Raw genomic sequence first — 15,558 nt, forward strand, 5'->3', positions numbered from 1 at the left:
AATTCACTGATCTCAAAAAGTAAACTTCAAGTATTTTTGTTGCCCATTAGTGATAGAAGTACAGTTCATTAAACCTGCAGCAGCTATGCAGTTATGAACACTCAAAAAGTTGTCCAAAGTATATATTGAAGAGCTGATTAGAATGTAATATTTCTCATCAAGTGATGATGCTTCACTTTTACCTTTCAGTATAGAATTGTCTTTCACACGTTTCCATGCATGTCTATGAAAGGTGTAATGGAAAAAAAAATCAAACTATATATCCTATATGTAATATTAATGAGTTTTTCATAGCTTCTTGCAAGAGTTTTAACTTACAAACATTTTGACAACAACTTGTTATTTTGTTGTGCTTTGATTTATTTTTAATAACTTCAAAATTCAGCATGGGGATAAACCACGACAATGATCACCCATCCTGTGCAGATGGTCTTCATATCATGTCTGGGGAATGGATTAAAGGACAGAATCTTGGGGATGTTTCATGGTCTCCGTGCAGCAGGGAAGATCTAGAAAGATTTCTCAGGTATGTCATTCAAGTAAAAGAACTCTTACTGTGTGTAATTTACAAATAGTTGCAATAAATATCCTGAAATAAAAAGTTTTCAATATTTTTACCACTTCTGTGGGAAATTTGTGTTTGCATAATACATCAAAACAATTTAAGTCATCATGAACTATATAATAATGACAGATTAAAATCTGTTTTCAGCAATTATTTGTGGTATTTTCATGCGTTAATCCATATGATTATACATGTATATTTATATATACAATTTTATATATATGAATATGTTTACAATTTGTTAATTTGAAATGTATTGAAGAATGTTTGACAGTGAATGACATATGATCATTATGTAGATTCTCTGATCTATGTTGTGCTATTAAATATCAATCCATGCAGTATAATTACATTATGTGATTTTTTAAAATAGAAATTTACTGTGAGATATTTGTTAGAGATTTTCTGTGTCTCTTAAATAGGATGTGTTCCCTAAAGCTCTGTTCCTTTGGTAAGTACATAAATATGTCTGTTGAGAATTTACTTGCAACAGTTAAACAGTCCTCAAAGTTAAACTGTGCATATTACCAGGTCAAAGGCCAGTAACTGTCTGCTACAGACGAATCCTCAGAGCCTCAATTCTGTGATTATTCCCTCCAAGCTCCCAGGAATGACGTACACTGCAGATGAACAGTGTCAGATTCTTTTTGGACCAACGGCTTACTTTTGCCAAGAAATGCAGGTAATGATGGGTGTTTACCTCAGAAAATATACCTACCAACTCGTTTTTCAATGAGAGATATTTTTGTGCATGTGTTTTCAGAGAAAGAGAATGTAGCACCTTTGAAACAAGAAGTTTACACTTCGCTTTCTGAAGCTAATATGAACATTTTCATTTATTTATGCTGTAAAAGTTGCTTTGGATCTCCTAACATCCTGAATCATGTTGTATCATGTCATACCACTGATATATTCCTTGTACTTTAGAAATAGAAAATGTCATAGTGTGAAGTCATCTCATTGCAGTGAATGGAATATTGGCAATTAATTCCACCAGGACCAGATTTCATGTATAGATTCCGTTTCATTATGTTTTGGGTATTGAAGGTCCATATCTGACCTTCAATAGATTATGCTGTGCCAGTGCTAGCTCCAAGGGAGAATAGTGATGTTAGCTGGGTTCTCTCTACCACTGAATATATGCTGCCTCCCAGCAGGTCCCCTGTGAGCCCAGGCAGAGCTGTGCAGTGCCATGGCAGTAGGAGTCCCAGTACTTAAGGGAGTTTGCTGCCATTGCTTCATGCCATTGCATGAAACAGTGTCACTATATATTAACCTTGAAAAGAAAGAGTAACAAAATTGAAGAGCTCTTCATAATTTTATGGCCTAATACTAGTAAGCGTCTGATTGAAGAAGCATTTTAAGAATGTTTCTAACAGAAAAATTGTCCTTCTTTAATGTCAACAGGACAGGTACTAAACATGTTGGATGCCCTTGGGAAAGTAACCAAGCCAAGATGGATAGATGATATTACAAATATGTAAAGACCATGGAGTATGGGTTGATACAACAGGGGCTAGGAGGAGCTTTGAAATAAAATCTCATCAGAGTCAAAGTAGACAGATGGTCTGGAAAGGGCATGAGTATTTAATATCAAAATGTAATTCCTTACTCCTCTAGTTCTTAAGTTCTCATGATCTTTTCAGCTTGGATGTAGTAGTCTTAGTACTCATAGTACTCTTTCTTTAGGAAGTTTAAGTGAGGGTAACTGTTATCCTAAAGATTCTCAAAGGAAACATTGCAGTACCTGTATGACTACCGCATGCTGAGAGTGTCATAGATGATAAAAAAGGAACTGCAGATTACTGGTTATTATTATTCCAACCTGTCTTGTTGGAAACGTTTTCACTCTGAGAGATGAGCAGTAGAAAACAATGTAATGATTCTACAAATGTTCTTAATTCCTTCCAAGTGCTTTTTTCATGAATTTCAATCTGTTTATTAGTTTTTAGTACTTTGTTTTCAATTAAAAGATGAGATTTTGTGTTCTCATTCTCTAGAAACCTATTTTGAACAAGAAAATGGTACAGCATTAGCTAGGTCTTCTTTACCAAGTAAAAGAATTTCAAAAGTAATTTAAGAGATAGATGGTCAAACCTGGAGACTTGCTGTTACATAGTACCTTTAGATGTTGTTCATTTCTCTGGGCCTTTCCCCTCCTTTAGTAGCCTTGTGTTCAGTTCTAATTCAGGCATTGAAATTCAGATAGCCAAGTGGTCCCATGCCTGTTGTGTTTTGTTCACAGATGCAGTGGATATTCTTCTGTTGAGGTCCTGACTCCAAGGTTTCTTTGGATTTCATTATTATTTTAGAAATGTTAGGAAGTTAAATTCAGTTAACACTGCAACAGTTCACCTGTTGGCACAGAGAGTTCTTAAGATCTCAGTGCTGGTACCTAACTGTCTATTTATAATAATCTTCAATCATTTTCTCCTCTTCTGGAATTTTGTATGTGAGAGGGCACATTTCAGCTAAGTCACATATCATTCTTCTTTTTTCCCACTTAATGGATCATTATTTTATATTAAAATGGTTAATTTAGGAAATTTCATATTAAATATTTGTATTAAGACAGAATTGTAACTTAAATCCAGAGATTTGCAGGGCTGCTTTGAAGAAAGAATCTAGTAATGATGCAAGTAGGCCAGTAGCCTTTTCAACTGTTCTTTTTCTGACAAACTGAAATTTAATTTTCAGTTTTCTTCATAAACCAGGTCTGTTGCTTGATAACCTTATAGTCTTAACAGTAAGAAAAAGAGAACTTGATAACAGTTTCTGTGAGGAGAGTAAAGGGAAGAACCTTTTGCAGTTTCACCAAAATCCTCTGCAAAACTAGTAACCCTGAGCTGGAAAACAGACAAGCAAATACTGAAGCACAGAATTACTGTAATGCATGTTTAAGAGCTTTGTACCTATTAAATAAAAGGTTCACATAAAAATTATTAAAAAACACTAAGGACAGAATTGAGAAAATCTGATGAGGACACTGCGGCAGAAGTTCTCCAAAGCTCCACTGCCAGCCTCTGTAAAGTCACCTTGTTGGTTTTCCTCTGCATTGTCTGGAAGCAAAAATTACACTCCCACCTTCCCTGCAACAAAAAAGTCCAAGAAATTTGATCATCAGACCTGAAGAGCTAGGTACAGCAAGCTTAGGCACTATAGTCAGATTTCCTTTTGTTCCCTGATGTGGGTCTTAAGTTTAACTCTTCTTTTAGGGAAGTTTACGGTATCCTAGTCCTATTAAATAAGATTTCTACGATGAACAGGAAACTCAGAGCAATGGATAGAGCACAGCCCAAAGGATAAGAAAGCCACCCTGCTCTTACATATGTTTCTCCTATGTATGAAGAGAAAGAAAGAAAAAAAAAAAGTTGCAATTTAAATTGGGCTAGAACCAAGCTATATAAACTTTCCAGAAATACTTCATGAGTTCTAGCACATGGACTGTGCAACATCAGCATTGTCTAACTGCGAAGTGCAGTTAGTCAGTGGCTAATTTTATCATCTCCCTCTGAAATACAAGGATGTTAGGTGGAAATAACAAATATGTTTAATTTAACCTGCCAAATAATTGCATTGTACATATTATGAAGGTGATTCAAAGGTCACTGGGTTGATTGTGCAGATTACTGTGGCTGCTGTTAGAGAAACCAACAAGACTTTTCTAAACTGAATACAGGATTTCATTAGTTACAATACTAATGTGTTAATATAATTATTTTATTATGCATTGGCAATCACTGAATTTTCCATGAAATCCAAGCTACTTTTTTTTATCTCTGTGTACTCTCTTCTACTTTACCAGTAACTGGCAGTTTACTGTGGTTACACTTGTTGTCCATAAGCCAGGAAATGAGACAGAAACATATTCGTTTAAGGTTCATTTAAACTTCAGTAAATCCAACAATTTATAGCCCAGGATTTCTTGGATACATTCTAGTTGCTGAACAGTTCATAACTGTAACTATGTAAAAGATAAATTATGAACTATGTCAGAGTCTTTTTTTGTGACTGGAAGATAATTTGATGACCAGACTTACATGCAGTCTTTTACAATAAGCAAGTATGTTTCATATATAACAGCTATTCAACTAAGAAAACAATTGAGTAATGATGGAAAACAGTTTTCATTGTGATCTAAAAATAATCTACAAATATCAGTGCTACAATCAATAATGCATTTCTGCTGAGATGTAACTTTCTACAAATGTTGTTACAGAGCAGCACTTTAGGATAATTCACAGACACATTACATGGCAACCTCTGAGATCCACTGCAGATGCCAATAGTTTTCCCTTGCTATCAGGAATTCCTCTTTATGATTTAATGGCTAAAGTAGAGGACTGAAGGGACCATTGAGGGCCTACTCCTGTATTTTCCTAAGTGAGCCCCTCCTACTCCTCTTTCATGAATGGTGTCCAGACTTTTTTTTTTTCCTTTTCATCTTTATTTCGAGGACTTTTTTTTCATACCCTAGACAAAATTTATAGAGCCTGAGAAAAGTGTGAGTGGATCTCAGAGTACAAGATTTATACCATGTCACCATGCTTATCTTGTAAGGGAGCCAAGTTTGCTTTTATGCCCACGATGTCTCACACATGAATCAATTAGACCTTAACATTGTTCCACATAACAGATAGTGAGATCATGGCCCAGAAATAGTTCTTGATGATTAAATGTGATTGTAGAACTTGACAGTTTAATATAATTGTTGAACTATTAAATGTTGGCTTTTAAGATTAAAGTCCAGGATGCGAATGCTATCTAGTCAGTTCCACTAAAACAATTCTTGTCATAACACAGCTGTGATCTTTGCAAAGAAGTAGGAGATTGCTTATATTTCATGGTGATTTTTAAGGCATTTCAGGGGAAGATCACAATGAAAAGAACAAAAGTCATGGAAATATTATAGCTCTGGTGAAATATCTGTCCTCATCTCCACCACCACAGTTTAAACAATCTTGACTTTACACAAATCCAGTTCTGAAATGCTCTTTTTGTCTGTTCTTTCCTCTCAACTGGACCTTCTTTCCAGATGCTTGTATGATTGGAAAAGCATACCTCTAATGCAAACAGACCTGCCCCACTCTTTTAATTCAAAAAAATCCCCCAAAGCTGGAATGACCTCTGCTATATCTGTAGTGCATTGTGACTTTAATGTTTTATTTTACTAGTCTTTGTGGTTAAAAACTCATGATTTCTTAAGAAAAATCCTTTGTATGTGCTTGGCAATATTTTCCAGTATGCACACAATTAAATCTCCAATAACTCTTGCTTCCCTTCGCTAGCCTAGAAAACTATAATGGCTGTTGAACTGTGTTTATCATAGATAACTAGTAAACCTAAACCTCTGTGAACATGAATGTTAGCTATCCTGATTTTGATTGAATGAAACTTTCTCCCAAGAGGAGTAAATTTCTAGTTTAGAAGTTTGTGCTCTGATTTTGGAGTGACTGTAATATTGACACTGACCACCACATTTTTGTTAGTTTTCAAATCACTCCTGATCTGCAGCACTGCAACTTGCTAATGCAAAAAAACAAGTTGTGTATCATAGTTTTTTCCAGCCACACGGAGAAATCCCCAAATGTCAAAGGTTAAATGATAACAGTAATCTCCCTTTGTCTTACTTCTGCAGCACAAGTACAATCTGAAGAGTAACTAAAAAGTAACTAAAGAGTCCTTTTGTTATTTGACTGAAATGGAAAACCGAGCAAAAAACTTACAACTCATCCTCCAATTTTAGTAATTCGTTATCTCTATTTTCTTGGGTTTGAGGGATCTCAAAGTCTAGGATTAAATGTTATATTAATATTGAATGCTTATTTTAAAAAATGATGAAGAGAAGTGAGTGCTTTTAGAATACAGTTCACTTGAGGCTCAAAGATGTTTCCAGCTGGGAGAGATAGGTTCATGGCTCATAAGGAGGTGATATACAAGTATTTGCAGAAACATGGAGATGTATACAAAGCGCATTAGCAAGTCAAGCATCTTGATTGCATTTACTTGATTTACTTTACACAGCTCAAGTGCATCTGTGTGTTAGGGCACCGAAATCCTTGTAAATCTGACTTCCTGTCTTCCTAAGTTTAGAAGAATTGTTTGCAGATTTCTGAGGAACTGTAGGTTTGTTGTCAGCCGTTCTGCAGTTGTATGCAACTGAAATTGAGCACAAGATCAAAGTGTTTAAGAAAAAAAAATACTTCAAAATGTGATGACATAAAGGAAAAATTGACTTTTTTAAAACCTGTTTTATTCCTCAAATCTAGTCATTGACAAATGAAGATTTAGGGATGTGAGAAAAATTATTTAATTAGGAACCTTGAATTAGCATATATTTTTGTGGAGTTGTTCCAACAGTATAGTCTGTCATTTCATAGTTGGTATGGAAGCACTTTGTCATGAACATCTGATACTCTGTCTCACCTCCATTGTCTTCCAAAACTGAAGTCTTGCTAAATTTAGTTCTCGACTCTGAAGTTATATCTTAAAGTGCCTGTTTAAAAAAAGTGTAAAAGAATAAATTCTTTTTCTCCCTTGAACAAGAACTGAAATTATAGTTTGATATTTGAAAAATACTTGTTAAAATTATCCAGGAACAGCATAGGACGTCTGTAGCTATATTTTAGGATATGCAAAGGCAAACTATTTTCTTGTTAGTCAGCTTCAGCACAAAACTGTTACCAGATGAACGAGGGGTGAGTCTGCTGCCATCCTTTCTCTTTCTATGCAATGTTTCAGACCTCTACAATCTTTGATTTTTTTTGAAAGCTGATGTTACAGACATTTTTACATGCAAGACTCCCACTGGAATTGACCTGTTCCTTGGTTCACACACAGTCTTTCTTTGAATTATGTTTCCCATGCTGTAAGACTTTTTTCAAGGTAGCATGAGATTTATCACACATTTTTCATGCATAGTGTAGAAGGCACAGTGACTCTTACTAGGTTTACCAAGGTAACAAATAATTTAAGTCATAAAAAGCATGTCTTCTGGCAACCCTGGTTCCAAAAGCAGCTGATCTTTATGTTTTATGCTGCCTGCAACTCATCCCCCTCTCCTGATCCTTCTTCCCCTCTTTGGGGATACTATACATATCTGGGAGGAATAAGTCTGCACATGCAATAACATGGAGGCCACAACTGAGCCCCGTGTGCCCTCTGTTCAATTCCACCCAGTAAGGGTACTTACTTACTGGTAAGGGGGGAACAGGAGAGCCGGGAGAATGAAGTCATGATTGAAAACCATGGGAGAAGAAAGACTTTATAGAGGAAAATAGGGAAAGGTGGGAAGGAAATCTGGGGAAATGTGAGCCAGCATACTTCAAGGCTGTACTTTCTTTGGAAGAAGGTAAAGCTATCTTGTTCTGATGCTTCAGAGGGACAGACTGAGCAGCTTTTCTTTCCATCTCTAAAATTCACTACTGACTAGTAGTATCCCTCTCATCCCCCTTCTCTTCTTCTTCCCAGCAAAAATATTTAATCCTGATTTGTCAGTTTACTTAGTGTCTTTGTGGATGTCAGCATTGGTTGCCTTTTGAGATATTTCTAGAGGAATGAATGAATTCTAGAGGAATTATGAGTCACTGGAAGAGCATAAGATAGCAGCAATCGTTGGGATGGTATGAACAAGGGAACTTGAAAGTCCTCGAGAAGCCTCAAAGTTTCTTACAAACATATTTTTACAAAACTCCCATGAACATAGTTCTATGTAGTTGCACAAAGACTCATTAGTCCCTGTATATAGAAATGGAATAATTTCAAAACCTTGATTTTTGTTGCTAATGACAGTGCTATTTTTCTCCCTTTTGCATAAAATGAATGAGCACTAAATAAAAGGAGTAAAAATAGGAATTAATTTTTAAAATAATTCTCAGAAAGCTCACACCTCTTTCAGTCTCTGGGAGAGCACATCTGCACAGTGGCTGCTTCACATCATGGGGCAAAGTTTTTCCTATGTGCTTTGTCAGATTTGCCGTATGCAAAGACCATGGCCCCAAGGGTTAGACTTAACAGTGTTATTCCCCCTCACTATAAACACACTAGCTTGACTTGTTCCATGTGTTTGTGATTAGTAAAAGTCTAAGCAGAATCTGCCCACTTTGGTTTCTGGTCATGTTTAACCTCTGGTTTTTGTGCATGTTTAACCTGTCTTTAAAAGTACTTCGGTACCATCAAACTGATAACTTTATGGCAACATTAGTGAATTACGTAAAGAAAGTAATTTTGTGTAAGATAGATTTTGTGCCTACCCGTGTGTTTGGTTTACAGCATGTCATTTGCACTGGGTTGTGGTGTAAGGTGGAAAGTGAGAAGGAATGCAAAACTAAACTGGATCCGCCAATGGATGGAACAGACTGTGACACTGGAAAGGTATGTTTCTGGTGGAAAAGCAACATAATTGTATTGAAAACCTAACAGTTAATGAAACAAGCTGAACAGTTCTTTGTGCTTGTTTAAAATTCCTACTTGCCTCAATTATCATAAAAATCATATATACTTGAGTGTATTATACGTTATACATTATATAGTATAAATATGATTTAAAAGTACATTTCTCCTAAAAACACTGAATTTTAAAAAAAAAGTTAGCCAAAGCCACAGGTGTTTTAATCCTTAGACTGTTTATGTCAAATTCTTTCTGGTTTTTGTATGCTATTTATGAATGGAATACCATTGTTGCACTGCTTGCTGTAAACAGAAATATAAACTTTCAAAAATACAGAGTTCTCAGCTATGATTTAAGATTTAGAAATTGTCTAATTGAAGGAATTGATTTCTGATAAGGATAAGCTTTGTACAGAAATATTTGTAGTGTTAGTACATGTAAAAGTGTGATAAATGTCATTAAAAGTATGCCATCAAAGACAAATTAAATGGTCACCTGAAGTCAGACTTACATTAAACATAAAGAGCTTTCATGTTTGAATAATCTCTGTCATCTCTGTATGTAAGTGTAAATTAAGATAAATAAGCTCAAGTAGAAGGCAGAGCAGGAGCATGCATATATCTTGGGATTTTCATGATATTGTGTGGATAGCAGTCTCCCACAGGAGTGTTTTGCTCTTTGAATCATATTACATTCATCGGTACTGTCATCATCCCCCTAAAAAAGTAAACAAATCAATAGACTGAGTAAGATAAAATGTTCAGATAATATAATTTTGCATACTAAAGGGAAAAAAGGCTTTATTCATTTTCCTATCTCTAAAATAATCACTTTTGCTGTGATTTTTTGATTCTGGTAAATGTGTGTAGTTGATATTCTGCCTTAAGTCAATACCTGGAAAGTTAGGGACATGCATTTGAATTATGTTGCTTTCTTTGTGTTGAGACTGGCATGCCCATAGCATGGAATAAGAAAGTAGCACCTCTTATTAAGACTACCAGAATTTTTCATTGTGAAATCATTGCCATCGTGAACCAGGCACCCGAAATTAGTGTGCATTTTACATATTAATGTCTGTCTTGAAAAAGGTGATAGTAGCAACCCATTGGAGAGGACTCACTCTAGGCTCAATACTAGTGGGAGCATTATGATAAGGTAGTGACATGTGTCCTGGGAAACTCCAATGAGGAAGGTGACACCATTCTCTTTATTGTAGAGCTTAATGAGTAGGAAGTAAATAATTAGTAAGGATAAGACAAAATACTGATTCTAATTAGAAAGACCCATTGAGCCTTGTGTCAGGCTACAGAGATACCTTATTGATGTCTGGCAGTAAAAAACTAAGCAGTCATCACTGAGGCACCTCAGAGGATGAGAAGGGATTTTTCTTCTTGTTTACTTTCTTATCTGTCCAAGATATGCTTCAGATTACACAAATCACTGGCCTTGTTTTGTTTTACTTCTATTGTAGAAATGGAGTATTGTTGTCTTGTGCTCCTCTTATGATCTTAGGAAGTGATGGGAATGTCATTTGTGTAGCCTGTACAACTTGGTTAAGTCAAGGGTTTGTAAGGATCTCTCAGACTCTTCGTAAGGCAGATGCTGCCTCTGGAGAAAATTCCATTTTGCCTGTTATATCCAAAGGAATATTTTTAAATAAATATGAGCATTTTTTGTCTGAAACATACAAGAGCACTACAAAACTTGTAGCTACTGATTGCAAATCCAATATAATGATGGAGCCATCCTATGTGAAGACTTTTCAAAGGTGGTATGATTATGCTATCATTGGAATGCCATGATTTAAGAGAGAAAATTAAGATCACTTATCATTGAAGACCAGTTTGAAACTGCAGGTGAAGTTTAAGATCAACAGACAAGGATTTAGCACAGGCAGTGCAAGTAACAGAAGTGTGTTCTAAAAGTGACAAAGGCGTTTATTGACTGTGTTAGTGAAATGCTTTGTATTCCTCAAAATATGAGACTTTTTCATTAATTTATTAATTCACCAGTGATCCAGAGTGCAAAGAGAAATGAGTTAAATTACTGATGTTAATGACACTGAGTGTTCATTGTGTACTTGTAGCCTTATTGCTTTGTGATTGCTGAAATTTCATGATACATGGGAGAGATATTCAGCTGGTACAAGTTGATAAAGTACTAGTTTCTGCAGAGTTATGCAGATATGGACATAGGTTACACAGCATTACAATAGTGATTGAATAGTTTTTGAGTGAGAAATTGCAGTTGTCTTGGGAAACAACATGCATACAAGATTATTGAGGTGATTATAATTATTACTCAAATAAATGCCATAAATTCTCTTGGCTTTCTCAACACTAGCTTACTAAGATTTCCATTCTCTCTCTGAATACAAGTTGTGAATAGAATCTCGTATCTTTCTATTGAAATTGTCACTGCGGAATTCAGTTGCTACTAATTATGTGGGAACTGTAATAGTGGCCCAAACAAGTCTTGACAACAACGCTGTGCTGTGATCATCCGTACGGTTCAGCTGGAGGACAGCCCCTTCAGTGGGTTTGAGCTGGACCCAAAAGCACTTTCATAGGCAGTGTCCAGGCTCAAGTGAAGGGGACAGCATAGTCTGGGGACCACTTCCAGCAGCCGATTCCAGGAGGCATCCTTTATTGGGAGTGAACTTGTGCTTAAGCTTGTGGACAAGAGTTGCATCTGCTCTTCGGCCACTGAGCCAGAGAAAGGTCTTTGGCTGTTGTACTTACTAGGATTAAAAAAAAAAAAAAAAAAGCTATGGGGAACAATAGGAAAAAATATATCTGACTTACACAAAAACTGTTTATGGAATGAAATGTTTATGTTGTGCTTCCCATGTGCTTGTGGAACAGTAAATTATTTTGCATATGCCTTGATTTATTTACCTAAGAGCTGAATTTTCACGTAGTGGTGTAAGGCTGGAGAGTGTATCAACCGGACCTCTTTTGCGGAGCATATGGAGGGGGAGTGGAGCGCATGGAGCACTTGTAGCCGTACTTGCAACACTGGAATCAGCAGTCGACAACGCAAATGCCCTGGGTAAAAACAATTTCAGATTTTCATTGCTATTTTATCAGAATTTCTTAATAGAATTTAAAACTTATGAGTAATGAAGCCCCTTAAGATGTAGTTGTCTTATACATAAGAAATTATTTTTTTATGAATACTGGAAAACTCTTTGGAGAATAGGTATTTCAGAGTTTTTTTATTGCATGGTAACACTATTTTTCCTCTTTTCTCCTTCTGTCAAAAGCTTAGGTAATATTAATGGGAGAATGCAACCTCCTTTTTAAGCTTCACCTGAGGAAGCAACAGAAAATTAAAATCCTAGTTTTTGACTTGTAGAGTGTCTGATTCTAGGCTTTCAGTTTTTTGATGGAGAAGACTGACTTGTGTCTCATTTGGAGAGACAAGGAATTGCAACTTTTACAAAGAGATCTTTCTACGAGTTTTACAGAGGTTTAGATAGAATATCTGGAAACAACATTTAGATTTTGTGTCTTCTGAAAATGAAAACCTTGTGCCATTAGAGATAAAGGGAGTTTTACCATCGGCTTGGATGGAGTCTGTTTCACCATATCTCAGTGGTCAGATAAAAGATGCTCTCCTTTTAATTACTCAGTGCCGTATCTCTCTTTCCTGAGTCATTCATACACCAGAATAAAAAGAATAAGCAGGCAGAGAAGCGGGAACAAAGTAGAGCTGAGTAAAGAAGACAGGTGGAGAGAAGACTAGACAACACAAGAGTAGGGAAGGGAAGAGTAGGGTAGGGCTGGGCAGAGTAGAGTGGACTAAATGATTTAGGAAAATAATAGAACAAAGGGGAAAATGAAGAAAGATGAAAGAAAATATAGCAGATTTGGGGAAAAAATGATGTCAAAAAAGACAGAGGGATTAAAAAAGAGAAGGCTGTGTAAAAAAACATCAGGAAAACTTCGATATGGCTATACAAAAGTATGGTCATTTAACAGAAGCATTGGATGTCCAGAATGCTTTCATATTTCCTGACATCTAAATGCCACCTCAAGCTGTGTGCCTAAAAGTTATTTCTAGAATTTAGGGATGCCTTTCTTTCACTTTCATTCATTCATTTTTCCAGGCAAGGTTCCAAACAATTAGCTCCAGTTTCTGTAGTTCACTGTTCTTTTGCATTTGTTCATTAGGACCAGCAAGCACAACTGGAGCAACCAGAAAGAAACAAGTCATATTGTCTGAACTTCACAGCACCACACTTGTAAAAAAGGAGAGGTAGCAAATCTGCAGGTGTTACTTCCTTTCAGTGGCACCTTTGGCTCAGGCCAGCTAGAGAAAAATCACCTAAACTATATCGAAACTGCGGCTGAGGTTCTTCTTACTGAATGCTCCTAGTAGTCCTAGTGTTCTGTGAGGCCAAGTTTAAATTATGGTTTAGCACTCTGTGACTCTTTTTATGTAGTGGAACCAGTATGAACAGAAGGCAAACATGTTTTGTTCTGTGACTTTGATCTTTTTGTGAGTGATTTCTTAATGTTATGTGTCAACAAAAAAATCTGCTATTTAAATTGAATTTGTGCATAGGATAAATAAACTGTGCTGTACATTTGACAAAACTTTACAACAACAAAGCACGATATTTATGCCATCTTTTCTAGTTCAGGCCTTGAAGGAGAGTGTCATGGTCCCATGATGCAGTATAGAGTCTGTGAAAATCCTTCTTGTCCTGCTGGTGTGCCTGCCTTCAGGGACTGGCAGTGCCAGGCTTTCAGTGTTAGATCTTCATATCAGAAGCACGTGCACCAGTGGCAGGCTGTCATCGATGATGGCAAGTATAAACCATCTCCCATGTTCTTATCATCTCTTCATATGGCTTATACCTTGTTGGTATTGTTGATTGAAAAAGATATGGTAAAAACTAAAGCAAGCGAACAAATAAACCCCAAGCCCAAGCATTTTGGTAAGTAATTTTTATTTCATAGACAAGATCTGGTGGTGTTTTCACACGTTCTGAAATCTTCTGTCTTATGTTCATATTGAATTTGTCCTTCCTGACTACATTTGAACTGAGATTCAGTATCAGTTTGGCCCTACTTAGTCAGAAATGTAGTATGAAGTGACTCAGAAGTACAGCTTTCTAGAGGAATGCTACATCATTAAGCACGTGTATGTCAGTTATACTTCTACCTACAAAGCAAAAAAGACAATACAGATATTGTGAGCTTCTATTTTTGAGGAAGGAGAGAGCACTTTTAGCTGAATACTTGAGTATTTCACATACCAGTGCCTGATTTTGGCAGAAATCCATGTGTAATGCATATTGCAAACTTAGGTAAGATTTCTATAAATCCTAACAGCTACTGCATGCAATGTCTTGGCACATCGCTTGCATGCTTCAGTGTAACAAAATTGTTTAGATGCCACATCATTAGGAGTGTGCTCAAGCAGGAGTGTAGTAACATCGAATTTACAGTATCTGCAAAGATAATGTTGGTGTAAACTGTCAGCAACTAGAAAACAAAGCATTCTACCCAAGTTCTTGCTAGGAATATGAAGAACAGCTGCCGTTCCACTGAATTTTCTCTTAAGTTGTTATGATGTAATTTATTTAATTCAAAAAAAGAAAAAAAAGAAAACAAGAAAGCAACAGAAAGACTTTAGTCACTAAAACAATTAATTTGAGAAATTAACAAAATCATAGCAACTGGTGATAAAGAAGAGCCTGGAATGACACAGAAGTACTGTTAGTATGTGTCACCACATTTTAAGTGGTTCATTATTATTATTGCCATTCATATTTAATTCTTGAAACAAATTATCAGAAAACATTAGAAAGTATACATTTTAAGGGAACTATTTTGCTGAATCCCAAAAAATGTGAATTTATTATCAAGAACTTGTTTTAATAAATGCCTAGCTAAACAAGGGATTTTTTTTCTTCTAAGCCTTTTCTCAGGGTGCCAAAGTGAAAACTTGTGAGACTGTTTTCATTAGGCTTGTATGTTTGCTCATTTCATAGTAAGGAGAACTCTCTCCAGCTACTTTATGGGTGCTTATCTGGTGAATTAGGTTTGGTTTGTTTTACTAAATCTCATTTTAGCACAGGAACACACAATTTATATCATAAGGGATCAAAAAGTTTCAGCCTGACTTTGAATAATTCACTCAACCTGATGAAAAATCTTGACACTCTCCTGTCCCATGGTAAGGAGTCTGGATGGTTGCTTTCATCTAACTTTGTTCTGAGTGATCCTGTTGTCTTGCGATGTCACTCAGGAGACACAAAGGTGGACACCAGCTAAAGAGTTCCACTATTAGAGAATCACATTGTTCATAAATCCTTAATTATTCGTGCTCTGAGCCTTTAGTAGACACTAGCTGTGCACCATGCCCAAAAATAGTTGTTGTATTTGAATGAGGTCTCCTATGGTCTGTTGAAGTGGTCCAGTGTTGTTGAGTTACTGTCTCTTTGAATTCAGTGTCCTAAAAAAAATGTTTAGGTTGTTAATCTTGTATTCCTTTAGAAAATGCTGATACATTCTCAAACCTCACAGAGAACTTTGGGATTACTATTTAAGGAGCATAACAGGAATGTAGAGGGCACAGACTCAGGCAGAGA

General features: G+C 36.1%; 1 protein-coding gene across 1 annotated transcript in view; it reads left to right on the plus strand.

The window, feature by feature from the left end:
• The first annotated feature begins 386 nt into the window (after window positions 1–386).
• The window catches only part of LOC104470542 (A disintegrin and metalloproteinase with thrombospondin motifs 19-like), a 28,142-nt gene continuing 12,970 nt past the window's right edge, over window positions 387–15,558 (plus strand). Inside the window, exons 1-5 of the mRNA XM_010085504.1 lie at window positions 387–526; window positions 1,097–1,247; window positions 8,837–8,938; window positions 11,875–12,005; window positions 13,598–13,767. Coding sequence (XP_010083806.1) covers window positions 387–526; window positions 1,097–1,247; window positions 8,837–8,938; window positions 11,875–12,005; window positions 13,598–13,767 — 694 coding nt within the window. The remainder of the gene's footprint in view (window positions 527–1,096; window positions 1,248–8,836; window positions 8,939–11,874; window positions 12,006–13,597; window positions 13,768–15,558) is intronic.

The sequence above is a fragment of the Pterocles gutturalis genome, unplaced genomic scaffold, assembly GCF_000699245.1.
Source record: "Pterocles gutturalis isolate BGI_N339 unplaced genomic scaffold, ASM69924v1 scaffold9365, whole genome shotgun sequence".
Taxonomy (NCBI): Eukaryota; Metazoa; Chordata; class Aves; order Pterocliformes; family Pteroclidae; genus Pterocles; species Pterocles gutturalis.